We start from the raw sequence: 26,261 nt of genomic DNA on the forward strand, positions 1-26,261 counted from the left end.
GAAGAGGGCAATGAATGTACAAATGTGCTTTACACAATTGATGTATGTATGGATTGTGATGAGTTGTATGAGCCCCTAATAAAATGATTTTTTTTTAAATACCCTAGGCAAGCAGTCCTCAACCTGTGAGTCACGACCCTTTCACAGGGGTCGCCAAACTAATAACAGTAGCAAAATTATAAAGTAGCAATGGAAATAATTTTATAGTTGGGGGTCATCACAACATGATGAACTATATTAGAGGGTCGCAGCATTAAAAGGTTGAGAACCACTGCCCTAGGCATTAGTGAAAGAAATAGACTGATATTGGCCATTTTGAATGGGACAATCCTATGGTTGACTAAGCCCAGAATGCTGAATTGAAGAGGAATGGCATTACTTTCATAGTCAAGACATTCTCCTGAAGTAAAATGTTAACAGTGATACAATAATATCCATATGGCTATAAGGAAGACCATTACTTCTTTGTCAGTTTGTCCAACTGTGGAGCATTGTGTGTTGCTTTGATGCTCTATGTCACTAGTATTTCAAATACTAGCAGGGCTACCCAAAGTGAACAAGTTTCAGCAGAAATTCCAAAGAACAGACTATATAGAAGGAATTGGCTGCCCACAATAGTGGAAGTAGTTGCTGAAAACCGAAGGCATGGCTTTGAAAGAGTGTCAGATACTAAGGCCAAATGAATGGAAGCAGAACATCCGCAGAGAACGGGCCTCATGGGTTGGCAGGCACTGCAAATACGACTGAGGAGAAGCTTTCTTCTCAAAGTAGATTATGATGATGTGAATATAATAAATTGTGAGAGTAAAGCCTGTGGATCTTCCTTAACTAATGGGGCACAACTCAAAGTGAGAAGAAACAACAACAAACATCAACTAAAGATCAGAACTTGGAATATACAAAGTACGAAGCTAGGAAAATTGGAAGTTGTCAAAAAGAAAATGGAACACATAAAGATCAATGTTCTAGGCATTACTGAAATGAAATAGAGTCGTACTGGCCATTTTGAATCACAAAACGATATGATTTACTATACTGGGGATGACAGAAGCTAGAGGTATGGCATTGCACTCATTGTAAATTTTTTAAAAAGGACACTTCAAGATCTACCATGAAGTACAGTGCTGTCTGCTATAGGATTCTATCTATGCACCTTCAAGGAAATCCAATTAATAAAAGTATTATTCAATTTATGAATCAACTGCAAAAGCTTGTGATGTAGAAATTGAAAAATTCTACCAACATCTTTAGTCAGAAATTGAACAAACATACAATCAAGATGCATTGATAATTATCGGTGATTGGAATGCAAAAGTTGGGAATAAACAGGAACAGTAGTTGAAAAATATGTTCTTGGTGATATAAAGCTGGAAATGGCAAGATAAAATTTCAACAATGACTTGTTGAAAGCAAATAGCTATTTTTACAACAAAAAAGGTGATTATATATATGGGCTTCTCCAGATGGAAGACAGAGAAATCAATTTGACTACTTCAGTGGGAAGAGATGTTGTTGTACTTTGGTGCCATAGAATGGGTTCCAGCCCCTAGCCACCTAATATACACCAGAAAGATTCAGTCTGGTCCTACACATCCCCACAATTGTTCCTATGCTTGAGATCATCATTGCAGCCACGAGTCAGTCCATCTCTTTGACGGCCTTCCTCCTTTTCACTGCCCCTCCACTTTATCAAACATGATGTCCTTCTCCAGTGATTGGCCTTTCCTGACAAGATATTTAGAATATGTAAGACGATGTTTTGCCATTGTTGCCTCTAAGGAGCACTCTGGTATTACTTCTTCCAAGACAGACTTGGTTTGTCCATTTAGCAGCCATGGTACTTTCCAAATCTCAAACACAATTCAAATGCATAGATTCTTCTTTGTACAATATTCATATTTCACGTGCATGAGACTATTGAAAATACCATGGCCCGTCAGGCGCACCTTAGTCCTCATAACACCTGTGCTTTTCAATATTCTAAGGTTTTGTGCAGCAGATTTACCTAGTGCAACTCTTTTAATCTCGCAACTGCTGTCTCACATAGGTTTTGGATCCAATAGACAAAATCTTTGAAAATTTCAACCCTTTCTCCATTTATCCTGATATTACCTACTGGTCCAGTTGAGGATTTTAGTCTTCTTGATATTAAGTTGTAATCTGTACTGAAGACTGCAATCCTTGATCTTTGTCAGCCTTAATCTTCATTAACGAGTGCTTCCAAGTTCTCCTCTCCCTCAGCAAACAAGTTTGTGTCACTCATGTCACAGGTTGTTAATAAGCCTTCCTTCAATTCTGATGCTACATTATTCTTCATATTCCAGCTTCTCTGATGATTTACTAAGTATGTTTAATATACAACCCTGATGCACCCTTTTTCTCATTTTAAACCATGCATTATTCCCTTGTTCCATTCTTGCAACTGTTTCCTAATCCATATACAAATTCCCCATGATCACAATGAATTATTCTGGAATTCCCATTCTTCTCAAGGTTACCCACATTCAAAGGCCTTGACATAGTCAATAAAGCACATGTAATCACATCTTTCTGGTATTCTGTGCTTCAAGGCTATTCCATCTGACATCACTAATACATCCCTTGTTTTATGTCCTACTCAGAATTCAGCCTGAACCTGTGGCTCCCAATCAATGTAACCTGAAAAAGCTGGGGGGGAAAAATCTCAAGTTGCATTATTGAGAGATTCTATGGGCAAAATATTGAAGGATGAAAGCAACATCATAAGGACATGGAAAGAATAGAACCATTTTACCAAAAAGAACTGGTTGACATTCCATTACAGGGATAACATATTAGCAAGAACCAATGATGCTGAAAGAAACAGAAGCTGCCCTGAAAACATAAGCCAAAACCAAGTCTCCAGAAATTGATGTAATGCCAATTGAAATGTTTCAACCAGCTGATGAAGTACTGAAAGCACATACCCCTCTATGTTAGGAAATTTGGAAGACAGCCACTTGGCCAACTGACTGGAAAGGATCTGTATTTGTATCCATCCCAAAGAAAGTGACCCAACAAAATGCTCAAACTATAGGACTGTATCATTGATATCATGAGCTAGTAAAATTTTGCTGAAAATCATACAACAGATGTTGCAGCTGAACAGTGACAGGCAGCTGCCAGAAGCTCAGGCCAGAATCAGAAGGGGACATGAATCAAAAGATATCATTGCTGATGTCACATAGATCTTGGCTCAAAGCGGACTAACAAAGATGTTGGCTTGTGTTTGTTTATTGACTATGCCAAGGCATTGGATGGTGGGGATCATAAACTATGGATAACTTTAAGAACGAAAATGCCAGAACATTTCACTATGCTCATTTGGAACTTCTACACAGAACAAGAGGCAGTCATGCCAACAGAACAAGAGAAAACTACATGTCATAAAATCAGAGACCATGTGGGTCCGCTCACAGTAATTATTCAATGTGTATGGAAAGCAAAAAAATCAAAGCTGGATTACATGAAAAAGAATGTGGAGGGAAGGAAAAAAGAGCTGATAATGGCTCGAGCAGAAAGATGTCTTAAAAATGAAGATACCAGGTTTGCTTGATATAATTGAACTATGAATTGTTATATATGTGAGTCCCCACTGAAATTATTTTTTAAAATAATGTAAGAATGCGGCATCAGGATTGAAAAACGGCTTATTAAGAAATGTAATATGCAGATGACATACTCTTGCTTGCTGAGAGGACTTGAAGCACATGCTGATGATCAAGGATCCTAGCCTTCAGTATACAGTGAACCCTCACCACTTCGCGCTTCGACTTCCGCGGCTTCACTCTATTGCGGTTTTTGCGTAACAGCGCATGCTCTGTCATTACTGCCACTGATTGGCTCATACTGTACACGCTTCTGTCTGCATTGCTACGTATCGGAGCTACGTATCAGATGCATTTTTGCTTTTGTACAGTGTACTGTAATTGTTTGCGAGTGTAATGGTGACTAAAGGGTGTTTTTCATGTCCTCTATGCTCTAACTACGAAAATATTTGATTTACAAATAAGGAATCCTACTTCGCGGAATTTCATTTATCACGGTAGGGTCTAGAACCGATTAACCGCGATAAACGAGGGTTCACTGTAGATTACACCTTGATGTAAAGACCGAAATCCTCACAACTGGACCAATAGCTAACATGATAAAAAATTCAAGTTAAGGATTTTGTCTTTCTTGGATCCACAGTTAAATGCTCATGGAAGCAGCAGATAAGAGAGACCAAATGAAGCATTGGGTAAATCTGCTGCACAAGACCTTTTTCAAGAGTGTGGAAAAGCAGGGAGGTTGAGTGTGGGCCTGATCAAATTATAGTATTTTCAATCACCTCATTTGCATGTGAATGTTGCACCAAAATAGACCAGTGAAGAATTGATGCAGTAAAAAATGTGCTTTATACAATTGATATATATATATATGGATTGTGATGATTGTATGAGCCCCCAATAAAATGATTTAAAAAATCAAATTATGTTGCTGGCAAAGAACATTGAAAATTACCATGGACTGCCAAATAAACAAATCTGTCTTGGACGAAGTATGGTCAGATGCTCCTTAGAGGTAAGGATGATGAGACTTCGGCTTGTGTTTGACATTTTAGGAGAGCCCAGTTCCTGGAAAAGGAAGTCATGTTCGTTAAGTGTAGGGGAAGTAAACTAGTGAATGCAATCAACAAGATAGATTGACCTTGGTTACAATGGGTTCAAGCATATTAAAAATTATGAAGATGGTACATGACCAGGAAGTATTTACCTCTGTTGTGCAAAAACGTTGCTAGAAGGCAAAACTGACTCAATGCCACCTAACTACAACACCAGTAGTACAAGTTAACGACTTTTATTCCAAAGCACCAAACACTAATGGCAGTGATAAAGAAATTGATTTTTATGGATCTAAATGATGAAAACTAGCAACTGAGATGCATTTATAATTATTGGTGATTGAGAAATGACAATTGGAAACAAGGATTGGTAGCTGGAATTATGGCATTGGTGATAGAAATGGAGATTGCATGATAGATTTTTGCAAGACCAAACCCCAATTCATTGGAAATACCTTTCAATAAAATAAATGGCCACTATGTTCTTGGGCCTTTCCAAATGAAATAGACAAGAATAAAAGTGGCATTGGAGAAGCTCAGTGTTAAGTTAGAGTAAGGCCCACAGTTGACAGTAAAAAAGACCATTAATGCTCATATGAAAATTAAAATTGAAGATGAACATTAAAGCAAGTCCATAAGGGACAGCGTGTGACCCTGTGTATCCCAAAGGAATTTCAAGACAATCTCAGGAATAGATTTAATGCATTGAACTCCAATGGTCAAAGAACAGATGGATTATGGGAAGACATGAAGAACATCATATATGTAAGAAGTATAAGGCCATTAAAATGTAGGAAACAAATGAGCACAATGATTATCCGGAGACTCTGAAACTTGCTCTTCAAGATATAATAGCAAAACTGGAAGCTTAAAAATGAGTTAAAAGAGATAAGCACATTTCAAAGGGTACCTTGAGAAGACAAAATAGTGTAATAAAGTCTGCAAAAAAGTAAGACCTGACGTTATGGAGCCCTCTTGGTGTAGTGGTTATGTGTTGAGCTGCAATTTGTATGGTCGGTAATTCAAGACCAGTAGGAGCTCTACAGGAGACTTGATGGCATTAAGGCCTGTAGTTAGAAAACCAACTAGGAAAAACAAGCTTATTTTACAGGCTGATAAAAAATGGAAAAAAAATTCAAGCCTCAAGGTGCAATATTGAAGGAATCTGAAAGCAAAATATTAATAAGATACAGGAAAATGGTGGAAGGAACATATATAAATTCACTGTACCAAAAAGAACTGCTCCATGTTCAATCATTTCAGGAGGGAGGATATGATCAAGAATCTATGTGAAAAGTCCAAAGTGTACTGAAGGCAATGGTGCAAAAACAAGGCACAATTTAAGTTCAACAAGTGAATACAATCTGGGAAGCACTCATTTGTACATGCGAATAAATCTGGAAGATCTGCCGAACCAAATGACATCTGTATTCATGGCCATTTCAAACAGCAGTGACCCAACAGAACGAGGTACTTACAAACAATATTAATAACCAATGCAAATAGGCCAAAGATATTTTTAGTATAATTCCTATTTATTACTTATATTTACTACTTGCTATTTTATTTAGTAATATGGCTTATTAATTTTATACCTTTAGCACATACAAGAATTTAGTTTACTTTACATGACTTGACTATCCTAGCATGTGGTCTCCAGGTTTGTTTTTGGTTTTTTTGTTCATGCGTACAATAAGATGAATTACTGAAAAATCAAGGCAGATTCAGAAGAGGGCATGGAATGAGGTCAGATGAATTTTAGCTGAGAGAATACCAGTTTACCAGAATAAGTTTTATTCTGTGCTTTATTGATGCTAATGGCATTCAACTATATGGATCAGAACAAATTATTACCAAGAATGGGAATTCCAGAACACTTAATTGTGCTCACAGGGAACCCATACCAAGTTAAGTGCAGAACAAAAGGATATATAATGTGATGTGAAATCAGGGAAGATGTCAGAATTATGTCCTTTCATACTTATTCAATCTATATGCTGAGCAAATAATGAGAAGCTGAACTATATGAAGAGCAAGGCATCACAACTGGAGGAAGACTTATTAACAACCTGTGATAATCAGATGATACAGCCTTGCTTGATCATGAAGAGGACTTTGAAATACTTAAAGACCAAAGACTACGGTCTACAGTGTGAATTATATCTCAACAATTTAGAAAACAAAAGTCCTCACAAGACCAATAAGCAACGTAAATGCAGAATAAATAACATTTTGGGGATTTTTTTTTTACTTGGCTCCAAAATGAATGCCAAAGGAAGCAGCACTCAAGGTATCAAAGGATATCTTGCAATGGGAAGAGCTGTTAAAAGACTTATATAGTGTTAAAAAGAAAGATGTCACCTTGATGACAAAGATGCTTACCCCCAAGCCAGGCTATTTCCAATGCCTCAAATATATGTTAAAGGGAGACGGTGAAGGATGATGACAGGATCGATGCCTTTGAATTACAGAACTGGCAAAATATGGAATACACCACGGATGACCTGAAGAACCAACCAACCCATCTTGGAAGAAGTATAGACAGAATGCTCCATAGACACGAGGAAGGCGAGACTTCATCTCATGTACTTTGGGCATGTTTATCAGGCATAGCCCTAGAAGATATGCTTGGTAGCATGTTAGAGAAAAAGAGGAAGACTCATGCTGTACTAATAATACAGTAGTTCCAACAATGGACTAAAACACAGTAACCCTGGGGATGGCACGGGACCAAGCACTGTTTTGTTCTGGTGTACAGAGGGTTGACAGGAGCCAGAACTGACTCAACAGCACCTAACATCAAGTTCATGGTAGAACGTCTGGGGAAGAGTTCTGAAGACTCAAGGGTAGAAAATGCAGATGTTAAAATGACTGGTCCTAAGAGATATATAATGATCTTTTCAAATCAGTGGTTTGCTAAACATGCTCACTAAAATTGAGAAATTCTTTAAAGCTTGGCACAGTTATGTACTGATCTCAAAGCAATTTATATTTAGCTACATTAACAATGTACCGTGTAACTGTCAAATTTATGACCATACTAATAGTCATTCAAAAGAGTCATTCCAAAGAGGGAAAAAAAATTCTGGCTTTGGATACCAACCTTTACATTGTAATCTTTCAATAAGGACCATTAAAATAATAATAACCCATTAAGTCTTCTTTCATTAAAGGATTTTTCTTTCTGGGCCATGCAACATTCCTGGCTTTTTCCTCTAAGGACTTTCTATACCGATATTCTAAGCTGTTATTCTATTAGTATTCCTTGAACTAGACGTACCTTTCCCCAAGGTTCATTTGCCTCTATGTCAGTGGTTCTTAACAACCTTCCTAATGCTGCAACCCTTTAACACAGTTCCTCATGTTGCGATGACTCCTCCAACCATAAAATTATTTTCATTTCTACTTCATAACTGTAATTTTGCTACAGTTATGTATTGGGCGGCCCCTGTGAAAGGATCATTTGACCACAAAGGGGTCACGACCCACAAGTTGAGAACTGCTGCTCTATGTGATCAATTGATTTATACCCTAAAGGTAAAATTTAATTTTGGAACAGCTATTCCAATAACTCCTTCTGAGAATATAAAAACACAAATCAGAAATTCCTGTTGGAGAATATCAATACACTCTTATATTTACCAACATCACCTAGTCCTGCCTGGTATTTATTCTGTTTCAATGACTTTGTCAGGCAGTTTATGTAACATGCCAGCAACTGAACAATCTTTTCCTTTACAGTTTGTCTCAAAGTGATCTATACAGTAACCCAGTAATCTGTATCTCTTCTAGACAGAGTGCCTCACAATTCTTTTTTTCCTTAGTCAGTTATTCCTTTCCATGTTTATATTTTAGTACCTTTAATCCATCAACTCTTAGGGTATTTATTGTGTACTAAAATATTATATTTTTCATTATTATTTTTTGGTGAATAGTTTGAGACTTTAAGTACAATATTTGATTTTTGGTAAATTAAAATAGTTCATCTTTGCCATAATTTAGTTTTCATAGATCAGGGTTTAAAGAAAAGAAATACTGAATTAATTTTGGTGACTTAAAAAAGATGGAATTTTCATAATCACGGTATCCTTTGAAATAAAATCTCCTGCTTTTAATTGACTCAGAATGGAAGCCCAACTCACTATTCAAAGAAAAATTAAACTGTTTTAAGGTTTATGTGAGTTGAATTAATATTTTTTTCAACTTTTTAAAGTAGGGATAGCAACATCAGAGGAAAGGGACAAATGAAGCACTACCTTTACTTCTAAACTACCACAAGCTGAAATGCATACATATTTTATGACAAGTAATCTAAAACTCTTCTAAAAATTATTAACTGATATTCTATCCAACAGGAAAACCAATACAACAGATCTAATTAGTTAAGACACCAGATACTCATCATGCAGTTTCAGTGTCTAGTACCAAACCTCTAGACTTTGTTTCAAACTTCTAAGTATCAACAAACACATCTTAAAAGGGTTAGATCTACTTTAAACTACAGATAGAAGCACCAGAGTGTTTCATGTCCTTTGGGAGTGAAACCTTGTAGTCTCAAATTTTTCAATATGCACTGAGAACTCATTAGTATAAATTTTAAAATGTTACCTTTCACATGGGCTGGGAGTAATTATCATAAATAGTTCTATCTCTAGAAGGTTGACATGCATCATCTATACCTTTTCATGTTAAATTGGCTTCTATTGGTCTAAGGGACAAGTTATATTTTTATCTTACTAAGTATGTGAGTATAAAATGTAACCATTTGAAATAAAAACAGAAACAAATATTCACTTTACCACAGGGTACTTTCAAAGGCTGACAAAGTGCAGCGTATTTTTAAAAATATATAGATTTTACTTACTGCAATTAGGTATTTAAAAATAATGTTAGCAAAGAATAATCTGTTACTTTTCTCTTAGAATTTGATTAGAAAGCAAAAATCATTTTGCATTAATGAGTGAAATTGTTTATTTTTCATATCTGATCTATTATCTCTAAGGCATTCCTTTTTTTAAAAAATGGTATAATCAGAAATAAATGTTAAGATAGTTGAAATTACTGAAGAAACAAAAGCCCATAGTTCATATTATAATAGTAACTCTCCATAAGCCTAGTTTTAAAAGTGTTCTCTCATAAAATCAATTTTTGTGGTTATTATTAATACCCCTCCACACATATGGACACAACTGAATTTAAGAAAAAGGCATAAAATGTTGGTTATATGCCACAGATGGCTAAAGAAAAAAACTGATAAAAAAAGTCTTTCCTTTCAGCCTCTACTTTTGTTATATGCACCTTTAAAATTCATTATTTAACACAAAATTTTAAAAGGTATAGAAATAAGAACACATTTCAATTGAAAAAAGAGTTTCAACAGATATGTGCTAGGTTCCCACTGATCTGTAATATAAGCCATATTTTAGTGTTTTCAAAGGAGAATTTAAGGTAGGAGTTATTCTGTATTGTGAAATTAAAGGCAATATTCTTTCATTTAAAATAATTTACACAGTGAACCGCAAGCAAAAGGTCTGATATTTTGCTTAGCAAAAGAACAAGAGCATATGGATTGTGAAAATGAGTTGTACGAGCCCCCAATAAAATGATTTTTTTTAAAAACCCAAGAAAAAAATGAGCAATGGAAAAATAGCAAAAGCTATTATAAATAAAAGTAAATTCCTATTTAAATTTCTGTAGTTGTGCAGATAAAATTATGACACATAGGTTTTAACATATTTTAAACTATAATATAGAAAGGTAACGTAATGTTACAGGCTACACTCAACCAAAATAATTTTAACGGGAATTTTTGATGCCTTCAGAAATACATTTTACAATAATGTATGAGAAAGTTTATTTCATTTTTAATAATATTATTCAAAGTAACTTTAATTTGAATTGCTCTTAATACTGCTTCTTCATAAATATCAGTTTAAAACTATAAATATTAACATTTCTCGGGCTTCTGGGCATACAGGAGTGTATTAATTAAAAAGATGCTTTTTATGCAACATAAGCATGAGGATGTCTTTCTTTTTAGTTCAAAATGTCTTAATCTTATTCTTATATTTCAATTCAAAACAAATGTATAAAGTCAAAAATTTATCACAGATACTTAAATATTCCTATGAAATATATCACACCCAGTGAGGAATTTAATACAAGTTACTAAAGAATATCAAGTTAACCATTTCCTCCTATAAATATTTTCATTTTATTTATTTTGTTTAGAAGTTGTAGGTTTAAGTTCTATTAACAGAAAATACATAACAAAAGCTTCCTAACGTGTGAAAAAAATAATTAGAAATGCTGGAAAATTTGGCCTCATTAACATATTTACAGACATTTACTTAATACATACTCCATTGAAAATTAATTATATGACATTTATACAAGCACTGAAATTTCCAAATCACTCTGAGTAGTGGACAGTTCGGTTTTTTTACTGTATAGACAAAGGTCAATGTCATTTAGTTTCTGGAGGCAGAACTGACAGCCACAGAAATGGTCAGTCTGGGATACTGTTGACGTATTGTTCTGTTCCTTCACCTAAAGGCGTTTCTATTGAATACGTGTCGTCATGCTTCTTTTTCTCTTTGCACTGATCTTCCTGCAGCTTCAGAATTATGTTGCGGATTTCCTCTCTTTTTGTCCGCATTCTTGGAGGAGGAAACCAGTTTGTCAAATTCATAGGTAGTTCAAAATTGAGAACTGGATTCTAAAAATAAAAATATTAAATGCACATTAAAAGCAAAAATATAATAATTTCGTTTCAATCACCAAAACGACAGTTAAAATAGGGGGGAAAGTTCTGCTTGGCGTGATTTGAACTATGGAATAATGTATGTATCAACTCCCAATAATAAATAAAAGGGGGAAATTATTCAGGGGGGAAAATTCAATATGAATTTAATCATTATGTATCACATGCCAGGCATTGTGCTGGGCAAAGGAAATGTAAGACAAAGATCTAGATTGAGGGTCAGCAAGCTATGGCCTACTTGCCATATCTACTGCACTGCCTGTAGAGTAAACACAGTTAATTTACATACTGTCTCTGGCTGCTTTTACACTACAACAGCAGAAATTAGCAGTTGAAACAGGGTCTGTATGTTTACACAGAAAATATTTGCTACCTACACTCTTTACAAACAATAATTCAACAAATAAAACAATGAAAGTGGCAAGTATATGATTTCAGAACTGTAGATTACTAAAAGAATATATGAGACTTCTAAAGTTGGTGGGAAAATTCTAATATATATTAATTCCAATTTTCTGTGAACTTCTTGAAGCACCTTCAATGTATGGGAACTTTTCCTAGAAGAAATGAAGTTTGAGCTGAGGCTTAAGAAGACAAACAGGAGTTAGTTAGTTAGGAAATTATAAAAGCAACAGAAGTATTCCAGGTAAAGAAACATGTATCAATGCTTAGAGGCAAGAAAGAACATGCTACAATATGAGGAAATGGATGACATGCACATGACTGATACAGAGAATGACAAAGGTAGTGGTAATAAGGCTAGAAGTTTCGGCAGGGGTCAGATCACACAACCCATGTGAGAGACCATAATCCTTTTGTTCAAAAGGCCACTACAAGGTGTTTTGGTTTTTTCCTTGTACGTAGTAGTAGGAAAGTAACACAATTAGATTTGCTTTGGTCAACAGAGTGAAATGGGGCTGGGAGTTCAAGAATAATTTCAGTATAGAGGTCAGAGTGAACAGAGATTTGAGAAAGAAATAGGAGTTGTGGAAACGGAGACAGTGGATATAAATCTCTTAAGAAATGTGTCTGTGAAGGGGAGCTTGGTAAAAAGTTTGGTAAAAGAGGCATTCTGAATCTTGGGAAGGATTTCTTCAGAAAGAACCAGGAATGATAAAAGAATGGATGAAATAGATGATTTGATGATTAAGGTGAAATTAGGTCAAGATGGCATTTTATGCCTTCTTATTTCTAAAACTTGTGAGTTTTTGCTCTCGGGAATAATCTTAAAACCACTTTTTTTAAATGTCTTCATGCTATTTGTTTGTGGTGTTTTCTTACATTGAAATAGTATCAAATACTGTATTAGATAAAAAAAACTGAAACCCACCTCAAAAAAACTTTCTACATACTGCAAAACATACACACCACAATCACTGAAGTTGTTTTGCTGTGGTACTTTTGGATTTGAGCCTTTCATAACATCTTTGGAAAAACTCCTTTTACTTCCTTTCTTAACTTCCCATTCCACCTCTAGATATCTGTAATAATGCACAAATAATAAAATGATACACACATGTAAATATGCTGCCTACCACCAGAAAAATGACACTATGTGTGAAGTCAGATTTTGAACTTACTCTCTTAGAATTTTTACAACATTTGAGCGAGAAGGGCCTCTGAGAGAATCCATAAGCAAGATACAAGGCCTGCAGGGTAGAAATGACCCAAGTGTTGAATATTTTATAATGTGATGAAAATAAATTATGATACAGTATGACACATTAACAATAAAATCTTAATTCACAATTCTCTTGTACGCAACTCAGTAAAACTTAGAAAATAAAATCTATATACACAAGCAGTTTACAAAAACTTAAATATCTATGGTTATATTAAATACTAAGTCACAGAATAATTTTAAAATAGCTTATACATAAATATATTACACACAAAAAGGTAGCAGAAAATGAAAACAATTCTGAAAATTTGAATATCCTCATATTCCAAATCACCAAATGTGAGATCATACAAAAGTAGAAAGAAAATAACCCTATTTTTAACCCAAACAATGTACTGGATAATTAAACCAGTACATCACTGCATTAAAAATAATTGCTTTAGAATCCAGGGGGATGTTTTCTGTTTTACCAAGATTCCCCCTTCAAAACAGCTGGTATAACTAAAAGCCTAACCGTCAATATTTTAATTCTGTAAAAGCAAATGAGGAAGTCTAATGATTAGTGCAAAAAGACCCAGAGATTGGAACAAATCCTTTAATTTATCTAGGTCTCTATTTTTTTAAAATAATTTTATTGGGGACTCATATAACTCTTATCACAATCCATCCATCCATCCATTGTGTCAAGCACATTTGTACATTTGTTGCCATCATCATTTTCAAAACATTGGCTTTCTACTTGAGCTCTTGGTAATCGGCTCCTCCCAGGTCTCCATTTTTAACATTAAAAATTAAACTTTGCTTCCAAAAGCTACCAATGGAATTTTACCAAACATTCTGTACAAGAAATAATACTTCATCACTATAATTCAGAGTCTCTATAGAGACTTTAGAATAAACATTCACTCTATTGGGGGGGGGGGCTCCCATCTGGATCGCATCCCAAAGGGCTGTCTTGAGTCATTCCATACAGACATATCTTCATACTGTAGCTATGAAACCAGTTTAAACTCTGATTCCTATGTTACTGAATGGAATGGTAGTTAAGTCTTTTTCTGCTCCCAAATATTATATTCCCAAAAGAAATACTGGTTTACTATGGAAATATGTGTGTTCAAATTAACACAGAAGTGGGCAAATGGAAAACTAAAAAGATTATACATCCTTCCCCTCCAAGATTTCTGAACAAATTTTCCTCCCTGAGCAACCTTTCTGACACTTACTCGAGTATATAAATTTTAAGAGGGTACTTAAAAGACTTATGCTTTTGTAACCATGTATTTTGTAATAAACACTGTTAATGCTTACTGTTTACAGATTGTAGGCTTTAAATGCCACTGTCCTATTTCTGAGTTGCAATTATCATCAGCAAGGAATCCATCATCACTGCTATCATCCTATAAAAGAAAGCCTGGGATTAGCTCTAAAACTAAACAATCTAAATAATCACTTATCTAATTAAACAGCACCATCAATGGTAAAATTCTGTGCAACAAACACGCAAAGAAATGGCCCATATAGGCAAATTAGACATAGAAAATTTAGTTTGTTGCTTGATTCCAAATACTTAAAAATGAACATCTTAATAGTAACTACCAATCAGAAATCTAAGACTAGCTATATAATTTTACTCAATCTGGAATAAATTTTTAATAATCAAGGATATTACAATGGACTCTTCTACCCTCGAATATCATTGCTTAGTTTATTTCTAAAAATTTTAGCTTGTTGGCTAAGAGAACTATTCCACAACAATGTTTTCATACAAATAATTTTTCATATCAGAAATATTTGATGGTTTTAGGAAACACTATTTTGACAAAACCATGTATCTCCACTTCATTAACACAATGTCTTTATCGTCATGAACATGAATATACATTTTGGAAAGAACATTATAACTCACAGCCACCCACTGTAAACCAAGACAAAACACACAAAAATGGTTTTTGTTCACAAAAGGATCAAGCAAAAATGATAAACGGTACAGTGAAAAGCTAACTTTCACTCATAACTGAAAGGGCAGAAAATGAAATAAAACATATCTCTTAAGATAAAGTCCCCATTAGCTATTTGCAAAAATATTCCTTATTCTTGAGGTCAGTAACATTTATTTAAGATTTCAATAAAGCACTAGAATTTACCTCTATTAATTTTATTACTACCTACATATATACATTAACTAAAATGAAAAGAGAAAACACTGAAAAATAGAAATACCATATTAATTTTGTTGGCTTCTTACATGACATAAATAAAAACTTAGATAGTTGCCTCTTAAAATTATAATCTAAAGATTAAAAAAGACCAACAAATGTCTTGGAAGAGGTAGAGAAAAGGTGATTGATGGTGGTTGGGTTGAAGTTGGAGAATTAATTTTACATTAAAGTATTATGAAGGGGGCAATAATAATTAATGAATTCAATCCGCTGTAGTAAAAATATTTTTAAAATAACATTCATACAGTCTTGGCAACTTCTAAATTGAAAACTGATTTTTTGTTTTGAAATTACACTCCAATCTAAGAGATGTAATGAGTTTTTAATTATGAAACTCTATAGAAAATGATTAATGAAGACATTAGGACTTTTTGCTAAGCTCACGCCTTCACCTGGTTATCCTGATCTTCGGAGAAGTCAATGAGTTCATCCTCAAGCACTTTACCACCTTCAGATGATTCATCACTATAGTTTAGCCTGATTTTGCTTAATCCATCTGTATGAATAAAAAACATTACATAATAACTACATGTCAGAAAATATAGAAAAACTAATACTATTAACAGCCATTAAAGATACAAAATTTGCTTTAACATTACAAATACTAAGGGAATTATTTTAAATAAAAACCTACATGTACACACCAGTTACAGAGTTGTTTATAGTGCTCAGAACCTTTTAATTCATCAGTAACACAAAAAATTAATTTGATCAATTATATGATCCAAAAAGATATAATTAAATACATGTTTGTATGTGAGCGTGTGAGCTTTCTGTGTTCTGGGTATGCCAAATATCTTCACTTAATAAGTGAAGCTACAATACTCTAAAAGTAACTTAAATACTCAATAAATGGAATAGTTAACTTGTAGAACATAAAATGAAACACTATACAGTTTTCAAATTACAATGACAAAAAAATATGACGGTTAAATAATGAAGAACATGAGTATAAACTATTTAAATTGCACAAAACACGTTTGCTTTAAACAAATTAAAATGAGAAAACTTATGTGAATGAAAAGAATATGTTAGAATCGGAGTTATGGACAAGGTCTTATAATTTTGTATCATAGTTCTTTTCTGCCTTGTCTATACTCATAGGCTTTTCAACAAATAAAACAATTCAACGCTGCCAGGAAAATAAGGTCCTCATATTAAAAACCTAAAATTATGACATTCCAGAGGTCCATTCCAATTAACTTAAGAACATATTTAAAGTCAATTGTTTTGTAAAAGAACTCTATCACATAAAATGGTTAAAACTGTTCAGCACAAAATAATGAACATGATTATGCAAAATTCCATATTTGTAGCACAATAAAATCTACCCGGAAAAAAAATCAGGGACTATAATGCGTTGTTTATTATGAGCATGCTATTTTGAAGACTAGGTTTGCAAGAAGCTAAAACCAAATCTAAATAAAATTTGTCCAAATGTCCAGGAAATTCAGAATCAGTAGATAACAATTGGGTATCCTGGCAGCAAATCATTTCCATTGAAACAAGTTGGGCATAACATGAATATCTAACCTACAAAATTGAACTACATGCATTTCTAAAAAGGAAAGAATTCAACTGGGAAGGTGATAACTCAATCCGCTGTTTTCTTAGTCTCAAGTTCCTGAGAGCTTCTATGTAGTAAGGTCAACAGAAGAAGCCAAAATAAGAGATACTAGTGTGAACATAGTTTTCATGCACCATGGCAAGCCAATTATTTTATGTGGCATCCAACTGAAAAAATTAAGCAAATATTTAATGCTACCACACATTCTTTTCCTATGGTTGCCCTTAAACCTTTATCTCTGGGGGAACATGCTATTCCACTTATTTGCTATCAAGAAATCAACACTACATATTTGATACTATAGCACTTAACATGAATCACTTCAACATTATCACCATTTTTATCATGCTTGTTCTTGTTACAGTTGAGTTGGCCCCCAATTTATGGGGGGACCCCATATACAATATAAAAAAATTATGTCTAGTCTATACCATAATTAGAATGGAACATAGTGACATTTGGGGTTTAATTTTTTTAACTTATTTTAAATGTTTTTTAAATGTAAATTTATTTATTTTTAAAAATCATTTTATTGGGGGCTCATACAACTCTTACACCCATCCATTGTGTCAAGCACATTTGTTGCCATTATCATTCTCAAAACATTTGCTTTCTACTTGAGCCCTTGATATCAGCTCATTTCCTCTCCTCCCTCCCTGCTCCCCCCTCTCTCTCATGAACCCTTGATAATTTATAAATTATTATTTTGTCATATCTTACACTGTCTGGTGTCTCCCTTCACTCACGTTTCTATTGTCCATCCCCCAAGGAGGAGGTTATATGTAGATCCTTGTAATCGGTTCCTCTCTTTCTACCCCACCTTCCCTCCACCCTCCCACTATCGCCACTCTCACCACTGGTCCTGAAGGGATCATCCGCCCTGGATTCCAGTTCCTATCTGTACCAATGTACATCCTCTGGTTTAGCCAGATTTGTAACGCAGAATTGGGATCATGATAGTGGGTGGGAGGAATCTTTAAGAACTAGACGAAAGTTGTATGCTTCATCGTTGATACCCTGCAACCTGACTGGCTCATCTCCTCCCCACAACCCTTCTGTAAGGGGGTGTACAGTTGCCTACAGATAGGCTTTGGGTCTCCACTCTGCACTCACCCTCATTTACAATGATATGATATTTTTGTTCTTTGATGCCTGATAACTGACCCCTTCGACACCTCGTGATCACGCAAGCTGATGTGCAAGACCCCAGACACTATATCTTTTGATAGCCAGTCACCATCAGCTTTCTTTACTACATTTGCTCATGCACACATTTGTCTTCAGCGATCGTGTCAGGAAGGTGTGCATCATGGAATACCAATTTAATAGAATAAAGTGTTCTTACATTGAGGAAGTATTTGCGTGGAGTTCCAATGTCCATCTGCTGCCTTAATAGTAAACCTAAAAATATATGCACTTAGATCTATTTCCCCACCATCCTATATAAATATATTTACATATGTACCAGGGAGCAACAAGTGATCCAAAATAGTGCCACAGAGGGTGTGAGAGGCCTGGTAAGGATTCAGCAAGGGCAGTGTAACTGAGATAAATTACTGAAACTCAAATGAAGGCTGAGCATGATAGTGGGACAAAAGCAAAGTAAAAGGAAATAGAGGAAAGAACTAGGAGGCAAAGGGTTTATAGAGGTCTAAATACAGGCATGTACATATATAAATATATTTATATAAGATGGAGAAATAGATCTACGTGCATATTTTTATAGGTTTAGTATTTTAAAAGTTTTATTGACATGTAATTGACATACCAAAACACTTATTTAAATCTATTAAACAGATTTGTACATTCCTCATTCTTCATTCTTGTATCCATTAGGAGATCCCTATTTCCCCAACAACCTCCCTTTGTCATAATCTTAACAAACTATTAATTTAGTTGCTCTAGCTATACATTTACTTATTCTGAATTTCATGTAGTGAAAATAATTCATGTACAGAAAATGAAAAAAGAAACAACACCCCATCAATCACAACAGAATAAAACACAGAAGAGCATCAATACAAATAATAGCAGAATGTAATAACTAGAACAAGCTGAAAATGATTTAAATTTTAAAAGAAACAAATGTTAAGATACTACATTCTACCCTGATGTTATCTAAAATAACCCACATTCCAATACACTGTGATCTAGGAAAAGAACATTCATTCCTTGGTCAATTTAACTTAGGAAATTCAATGCAGACTTAGTCCGTGAGGGGCTCTCTAATTCGATTTGGGGCTTTCACTGTCATCCCCAGCCTTATGCTACCTGGGTGTTCAGAATTTAAGCTCTGACACACAGTTTTAATTAGGCTTATTGGGAATAGATCACTAGTTCTTTCCCTCTAGTCATAGTACTGAAGATACACTAAATCTGTTTAGCATCTCAGTAATATACATGCTTCCATTGATAAATTAGTTCTATCTTTCTCGAGTGGAGTGGGTTGTGGTTTCTAATTGCCCAACTCGTAACCACTACATCACCAGGACTCACTCAGGAAAATATCACTGCCTGTTAATCACTTTAGTAACCACAAAGAAAAAGCTTTTAATCAGTCCATAGCTGTTATTAAGAGAAAATACATGTAATTGGAACTTTACTGAAAATGCTTACCAGTTGTAAAGCACCTCCAAATTCTAAATCTTGTTTCCATTCAGAACCAAGCCAAGCAAAAACTCCAATCAATCATTTAAGAACTTTTTTACACAATTTTATTTCAGGAAAACAAATTATTTTCGCAGGGATCAAATTTAGAAGGTCAATTGTAATTACTGCAAGTTAATTTTGAGTATAAAAACTAGAGGGAAGATAAAGGAGGGATGCCACTGAAGCAAAGTTAATATATGTCCTCCCAAAACCAGAATTGCGCTGGGTGGAATGGAACTCTCATAGTACACATTTTTTCTCACTGCGCGAGCATAGAGCAACTCGCGCTGAGTCAGTGCACCCAGTGGAGTTGCCTGGGAAGGTTCTCTCTTGTCACAGTGAGTTTTTTCATAAAAGCAGTTTCACCCAAACATCCATTTTTTTGTGATGTCCAATTTAAGTCAACAGCTTAAGACAACAGCGTGCAGCTGTGAAATTTTGTTTCCTGTTTGGGAAAAATGATGCACAGAAACTATTGTGATGCTGAACACAGCTTACAAGGACAGCACTATGGGAAAAACACAAGTGTAAGAGTGGTTTTCTTGTTTCAAAAAAGGTGAAATGTTTATCGATGACAAACCTTGTCCTGGTTATCAATCAACTTCCCAAATGGAGGAAAATGTCCACGAAAATGTCCCACTCCGAGTGCATTTGGAGTTTGTTCCACAAGGTCAGACTGTTAATCAGGCTTTCTACTTAGAGGTCCTGAAAAGATTGCCTAAAAGTATGCAACAAAAAGGCCTGATTTGTGGCAGTCAGGGGACTGGTTTTGCCACAACAATGCACCTGCTCACACAGCCATCTCAGTACACCAGATTTGGGCAAAAAACAGCATTGCAAACTCTATGGTGCTGATTCTACTCTTCTGAGGGGTTGGAATCAACTCTTTTTCAGTGAGTGAGCATTCCTGTTCAGTTTAGGTTGAAGGTATTCTTTTTAAATGGCTGTCCTTTGAAGTAGTATTCTACAGCCCACTTCTTATTTAAAATTTGAATAAGGATCATCTGAAAGTCATACCTTAAAATTACTTAAAATGTCATTTTTGAATAAAAACTAGTAAAGTACAAGAAAGCATATTCTTGAAGGAAAATGAAAGAAAACAAAGGCAAATGTGGTAAAGAAAACTGATGGTGCCTCGCTATTCCAAGATATAGTGTCTGGAGACTTGAAGGCATCAAGTTAACCAAGCTGCCATCTAGCAGAGAAGCAACAAAGCCCACATGGAAGGAGCACACCAGCCTGTGTGATCATAAGGTGTTAACGGGATCAGGTATCAGAATACCCAAAACAAACAAATATATCAATGTAAATAATGAGGTCGGAGTGGAGACCCAAAGCCCAATTGTAGACAACTGGACATTCCCTCACGGAACGGTCACAAGGAAGGAAGGAGTCAACTACGGTACAGCATAGCACCAACTGAACATACATTACCCTAGTTCTTTAATGCCTGCCCACCCCCAACACTATCATGACCCCAGTTCTATCTTACAGATCTGACTAGACCATAGCATGTACACTGGTACAGATAAGAGATTTCAATACACAGAAACCTGGACAGATAAAACTCTCAGGAACAGTAATGAGAGTAGCAATACCATGAAGGTAAGGGGAAGGTAGGGGGTGGGGAGGAGAGGGGAGGAAGGGGGAGAGAGACGGGGAACCAACCACAATGACCCATGTGTAACCCCCTCCCCCATTCAGGGGGAGGAACAACAAAAATGTGGGCGAAGGGAGACAGTTGACAGTGTAAGAAATTAAAATAATATGAATTTATCATTTATCAGTGATCCATGAGAGTGGGAAGGGTGAGGAAAAAAGAGGAGTTGATACCAAGGGGTCAAGCAGAAAGAATATGTTTTGAATATGATGCTGGAAGCATATGTACAAATGTGTTTGGTACAATTGATGTATGCATTGTTTTAAGAGCTGTAAGAGCCACCAATAAAATAACTCATTAAGAAAAAAAGAAAACAAAGGTGCATTCTTATCAATGATCTTTTCCCAAAAGCAATAGTCAAAGAACTCTATGGGGAGAGTTAAATCTCACTCACATGGGTGGTAGGCATTATAATTAGCTATGGGTGAAAAAATATGATAAACAACAGTTAAGACTTACTTAAAATCATTAACAAAGAATTTACCAAAAGCAATTAACTTGCCCTTTTTAACAAAAGCAATTAACTTGCCCTAAATAAGCTCGGTTAGCTGTCAATTTGCCAAACCTTTCTATACATAGTATTATATAATGATGCGAATAAGAAAAGCCACTGAATAAAATTGAATGATTTTTTAGCCAAGGGTTTAAACAAATAATAATCTGTATACAAGTATTTTTGATTAAGGTTTTAACTATACAGTATTTCACCAAATTCAACTCCATCCCTCAGTGTGTGAATCTGATCTAATAATCATTTAATTGCAATGGATCTCACTTTATTCACTTTTACATTTTGAGTGAAATAATTTCCTTTACAGTTCTAACACTGAGCAAACATTATTTATGCTGAATTCAACAAAATTCCTTATCAAATTAAAATAAATCTGAGATCCAACAATGGAATGTGTAACTCTGATTTTAAAAATCATCTAAAAGATTGAGGGGTAGGGGGAACACATGGAATATTTTTCCAATTTGGAAAGGTTCTATGACGATATGACTACATATTTTTATCCAAGCCTATTGAATAATGCCAGGCGAAATGAATGAATTTTATTGTATGCAAATTACTCCTTCGTTAACCCTATTTTAAAAAGTGAATATCTTCTGAATGCCTTCATTGTTTCAAGAACACATACCTGTATGGTGTGGAGAACTTAAATATTCATCCTGTAGGCCATTCTCACTTTTAGTCCTATCAACAGCTTTGTGGCAAGCAGACTCTCCTTTATTTGATTCTTCACTTTCACTTGAAGTATGATTAATTTTTTTCATACTACATTTCACATTGCATATATTTCTCCTACAACGAGGGTCACTTTCTTCCCGTACAGCATTTGAATCAAGTAAAGCTATACAATGCTTTCTGTTTAGAATCTTCTTAATTACAGGTTTGGCAGAAGAGTTTTGTGAAGAACAACTGTCCATTTCATAGGCTGAAGGAGAAGAAATACAACTGTCCTCTACAGTTGAACTTTTTTGTATGACTGTATTTTCGTGGTAATGAGGATTAGGTTCATATTTTGGTTTTTCCAAACCAGGGAAACAAACAACAGCCAAAAACCAATGTGCACTGTAAAACACAAATGAAACTACTGAATGTTATTATAAAATTTTATTATATTTGGCAATACATATAGTTTGAGGTTCCTTCTAAAGTTTTGTAAACAAATTGAATAAGAAGATCAAATTTTTTTCTCCAACTCCCCCCCATTCTTAGAATAACCCACTGTTTACATGATCATTGATCCATCATAGACTACAAAATCTACTTAAACACATTTATTTTGGTTGATAGGTTTTAGAATTTATGCTAAAAGTATGTAGCTTGAATTCACTTTTATAAGCAATTTGTTTTCTTACTTTTGCTAGGAAGAAAATCATTACTTTTCCAGGCAACATAATATAGATTATTTTACAGTTCATCATTTTAATATAACATCTCCCTAGTCCTCTATAAGAAAATGTACTGGCTTTATTTAATATTGAAGTGTGTTCAGAAATCTATATAGGCTATATAGTTTTTGACATTTTCTAAGTACTGTATCGTGGCAAAAGCCCTGAGGTACTAACCGTACTCAGCTGCTAACCAAAAGATAAGGGGATCACAGAGCCTCAGAAACCAATAGGAGCAGTTCTACTCTGCCTGACAGGGTCACTATGAGTTAGAAATAACGATGACAATGAATTTGATTTTGTGTACACATGCACGTACACACGCACACAGACACGTTCCTCTACACGTAACGCACCCATGTATATTAGGCACATAGCACCCACGAGAAGCGTATGTGCTCAGAGGGTTGTGTTTGCTTTGTGTCTCACCACCCCTGCCCATACAAATTGTACTGCACACGTTCTTTTGTGAAAAAATGTGGTATGCACACACATATATAAGCAGCTATCTCTCTAACTACTTAAAAGGAAAGCCTTTAAAAACGTGCTGGAAAATTCCATTTAAAATTTTTTATTTTTTGCTTTTAAGTTTTATTGGCATAAAATTCACATATCACACAATTCCATAATCCAATTAAACTTACTTGTACAATCCTTACCACCATCAAATTTAGAACGTTTTCTTCTTTCTGTACTTATCATTATGGTCTCCCAATTTCCTTCTAACCTCTCCTGCCATATCACCAAAAAACCACGAATCTAGTTATTGACTCTAATAGATTTACCTATTCTGGATTTCATATACAGAACAAATAAACCAACAACATTAACACACTGAAAGAGAAAAAGATCAAAAAGAATGCAGAAATACTAAAAGCTAGAATAAACGTAAAATAGGTCAAAAAGGAGATAAAATGCACTGAAGATATAATATTGTTAGACCTGTGCATGTTCATTTGTATAATTAAGAGCGTTCAATGTATGAAAGCTATTATAGATAAACCTTAGAAACAGTTAACAGGAGTAATGATCCCTGAGGGCATAGGGCAGAATGGGGAGGGGGGAAGGGGAGAGAGCAGAAAGGGGGAGTTGATAGCAATGAGGACTGTATAACCCCACTTGAGGGTAATGAATAACAGAATCACAGGTGAATGGATACATTGGATAGTGTAAGATACGGCAAAAATATTGTTATATATTTATATATATAAAACAATAAGGGTCCCTGGGGGAGAGAGGGGTAGGGGATAAAGGGGAGCTGATATCAAAGAACCCAAGAAAGAAAATGTTTTGAAACATGGTGGCAGCAATTGTAAAATTATGCTTGATCTAACTGAATTATGGATTGTTATAATATCTGTAATTGCTCCCAATAAAATGATTAATAAAAAAAGACAAAACTTTTCCCAATAAAGTAAACAGGGAGAAAAAAGGAGAGATCGAATGATAAGGTGTTAAATTTTAACCTAACTGCATCTGTGATAATCTACTTTCCAGAGCACTCTGCTAATCAAACCCCTGGTCTATGGTCAGAAGGTATTCCATAGAGGCTTGATCTATGTATATTTCCCCTTCACTTTAAACAAAAACCAAAAAATTGAAACGGGCCATAAGGGAGATAAAATTATAGGATATTATATTTTAACCTAACCACATCTGCCATAATCAGTTTTACAATGTTCTCTGTATGATAACAAGGCTATTTACATCCCTGGAACATAGTCATGAGAAGATTAACTAGAGGCTTAATTCATGTGTGGAACCTGCAAATGAATTTTGGGCATCCACTGTCACCTACAGTCTTCTTCAAACCAGGTGTTCATAATTTAAGCTCAGATACAACTCCCTCCTTTGGATTTGGATTTTATTATTTACATTCCTTAGATCACATCGGCCAGTGTGCACCTTCCATGTGGACTTAAGTTGATAAATCACTTAGATGGCTGCTTGTTTGAAGACAAGACTTTAAAGACCCCAGATACTTCCTTCTGAAAGCTGTGCACCATCTAGTTTCTTCACCACACTTTGCTATACTACTGGTATCTTTATGGGATGAGCATCAAGCAAGGTCATGTCATAAGAAGTAATTGTTTTTAGATTGGAATTAGAATGAAATGGGAGCCCCAAATAAATTCACATTATATATGTCTCTGGTTCACTTTAGAGATAATATCATTTTATGTTTGAGAATATTACCAACCAACCAGGAAATTCTATCAATGGTTTCATTAATTTAACCAATGGTATAGATCTTAAAATACTGTTTAGAAAAGGAAATTAATACAAGTACAGTCCAGCTACAAACCATAATACAAGTTAATTTCATTTTCCCATGAACTTTTTGCATCTATCTCAGGGCAACTGGGTGTGTATCAGGATAGCACTATGTTCCAAAGGGTTTCCATTGGCTAACTTTTTAGAAGTAGATCCCTAAGTCTTTCTTCCCAAGCCTCTAGGGTGGGATTAAATAGCCAAGCTTTCGGTTATCAGCCAAATATACCACCAAGGGAAGTAAAAAGGGTTCACTACTGAAAATATTTATGCACATAAACTCCACGCTATTTTGAAATGAATGTACATGGAAAGGAAATAAATTATCGAAGTATATCAAAACACTTAAATTACTAAAGTGTTTCACAGTGGGTATCACAGTTCCCAATAGTGGGGGACAACTTAAAGTAAGAAACTACATGATCTGGGCAAATAATTGTAAAACCAACAACTTTATAAAGAGCCTCTTATTTGCTAGGAACAGTGTTATGTGCTGGGGATAAATACACAGGCTCTAGATAGTAGAGTGTTTCCTGGCAAGGCACAATTAATACAGTATTTAACATGGATTGGGTTATTTCACATTCTGAGTTCTGCAAAATGTTTAATCAACCCAAGGTAATATTGAGTGAAAAACAGCACTACCTATCCCTTTTTTGGAAAGCATCCAATAAAAAGCTGATGTCATCCCCAGCAAAGCCAAGATGGGTAAATGCTCTTCTGTTGTTCTAAATGATTAAGCCTCAGTATTCTTTATGGATTTAGGTCAGGCCTGGGTATCAAAAAGGGCAACACACTAACTTACCCACTTAAGACAAATCAAAGACACAGTTGATTTTGTCATATTGCAATTTAAAAAATATTAAAATGTGAAGAGAATGTGTTTTTAACATATAGCTATAACCTGGGTCTGCCATAGTTCTAAATATGTCTTAACTATGACAATACAGATAAGCCTTACATATTTTACATTCTCAGCTATAAACTAGGATAA

The 26,261-nt window shown here is 34.9% G+C and overlaps 1 protein-coding gene across 3 annotated transcripts in view; it reads right to left on the bottom strand.

Annotated features, from left to right (window-relative positions):
- Positions 1–10,450: 10,450 nt before the first annotated feature.
- Positions 10,451–26,261, bottom strand: part of SENP6 (SUMO specific peptidase 6) — a 109,032-nt gene continuing 93,221 nt past the window's right edge. For all 3 annotated transcript variants that reach the window (XM_045294375.1, XM_045294374.1, XM_045294377.1), the window contains 6 exons: positions 22,240–22,673; positions 15,617–15,720; positions 14,314–14,402; positions 12,965–13,033; positions 12,715–12,865; positions 10,451–11,339 (listed from right to left, as the gene is read on the bottom strand). In XM_045294375.1, coding sequence (XP_045150310.1) covers positions 11,130–11,339; positions 12,715–12,865; positions 12,965–13,033; positions 14,314–14,402; positions 15,617–15,720; positions 22,240–22,673 — 1,057 coding nt within the window. In that variant the 3' untranslated portion in view covers positions 10,451–11,129. The remainder of the gene's footprint in view (positions 11,340–12,714; positions 12,866–12,964; positions 13,034–14,313; positions 14,403–15,616; positions 15,721–22,239; positions 22,674–26,261) is intronic.

This window comes from Echinops telfairi, unplaced genomic scaffold (assembly GCF_000313985.2).
Source record: "Echinops telfairi isolate 266 unplaced genomic scaffold, ASM31398v2 ScPeMD7_3533;HRSCAF=4204_0, whole genome shotgun sequence".
In the NCBI taxonomy this organism is placed as follows: Eukaryota; Metazoa; Chordata; class Mammalia; order Afrosoricida; family Tenrecidae; genus Echinops; species Echinops telfairi.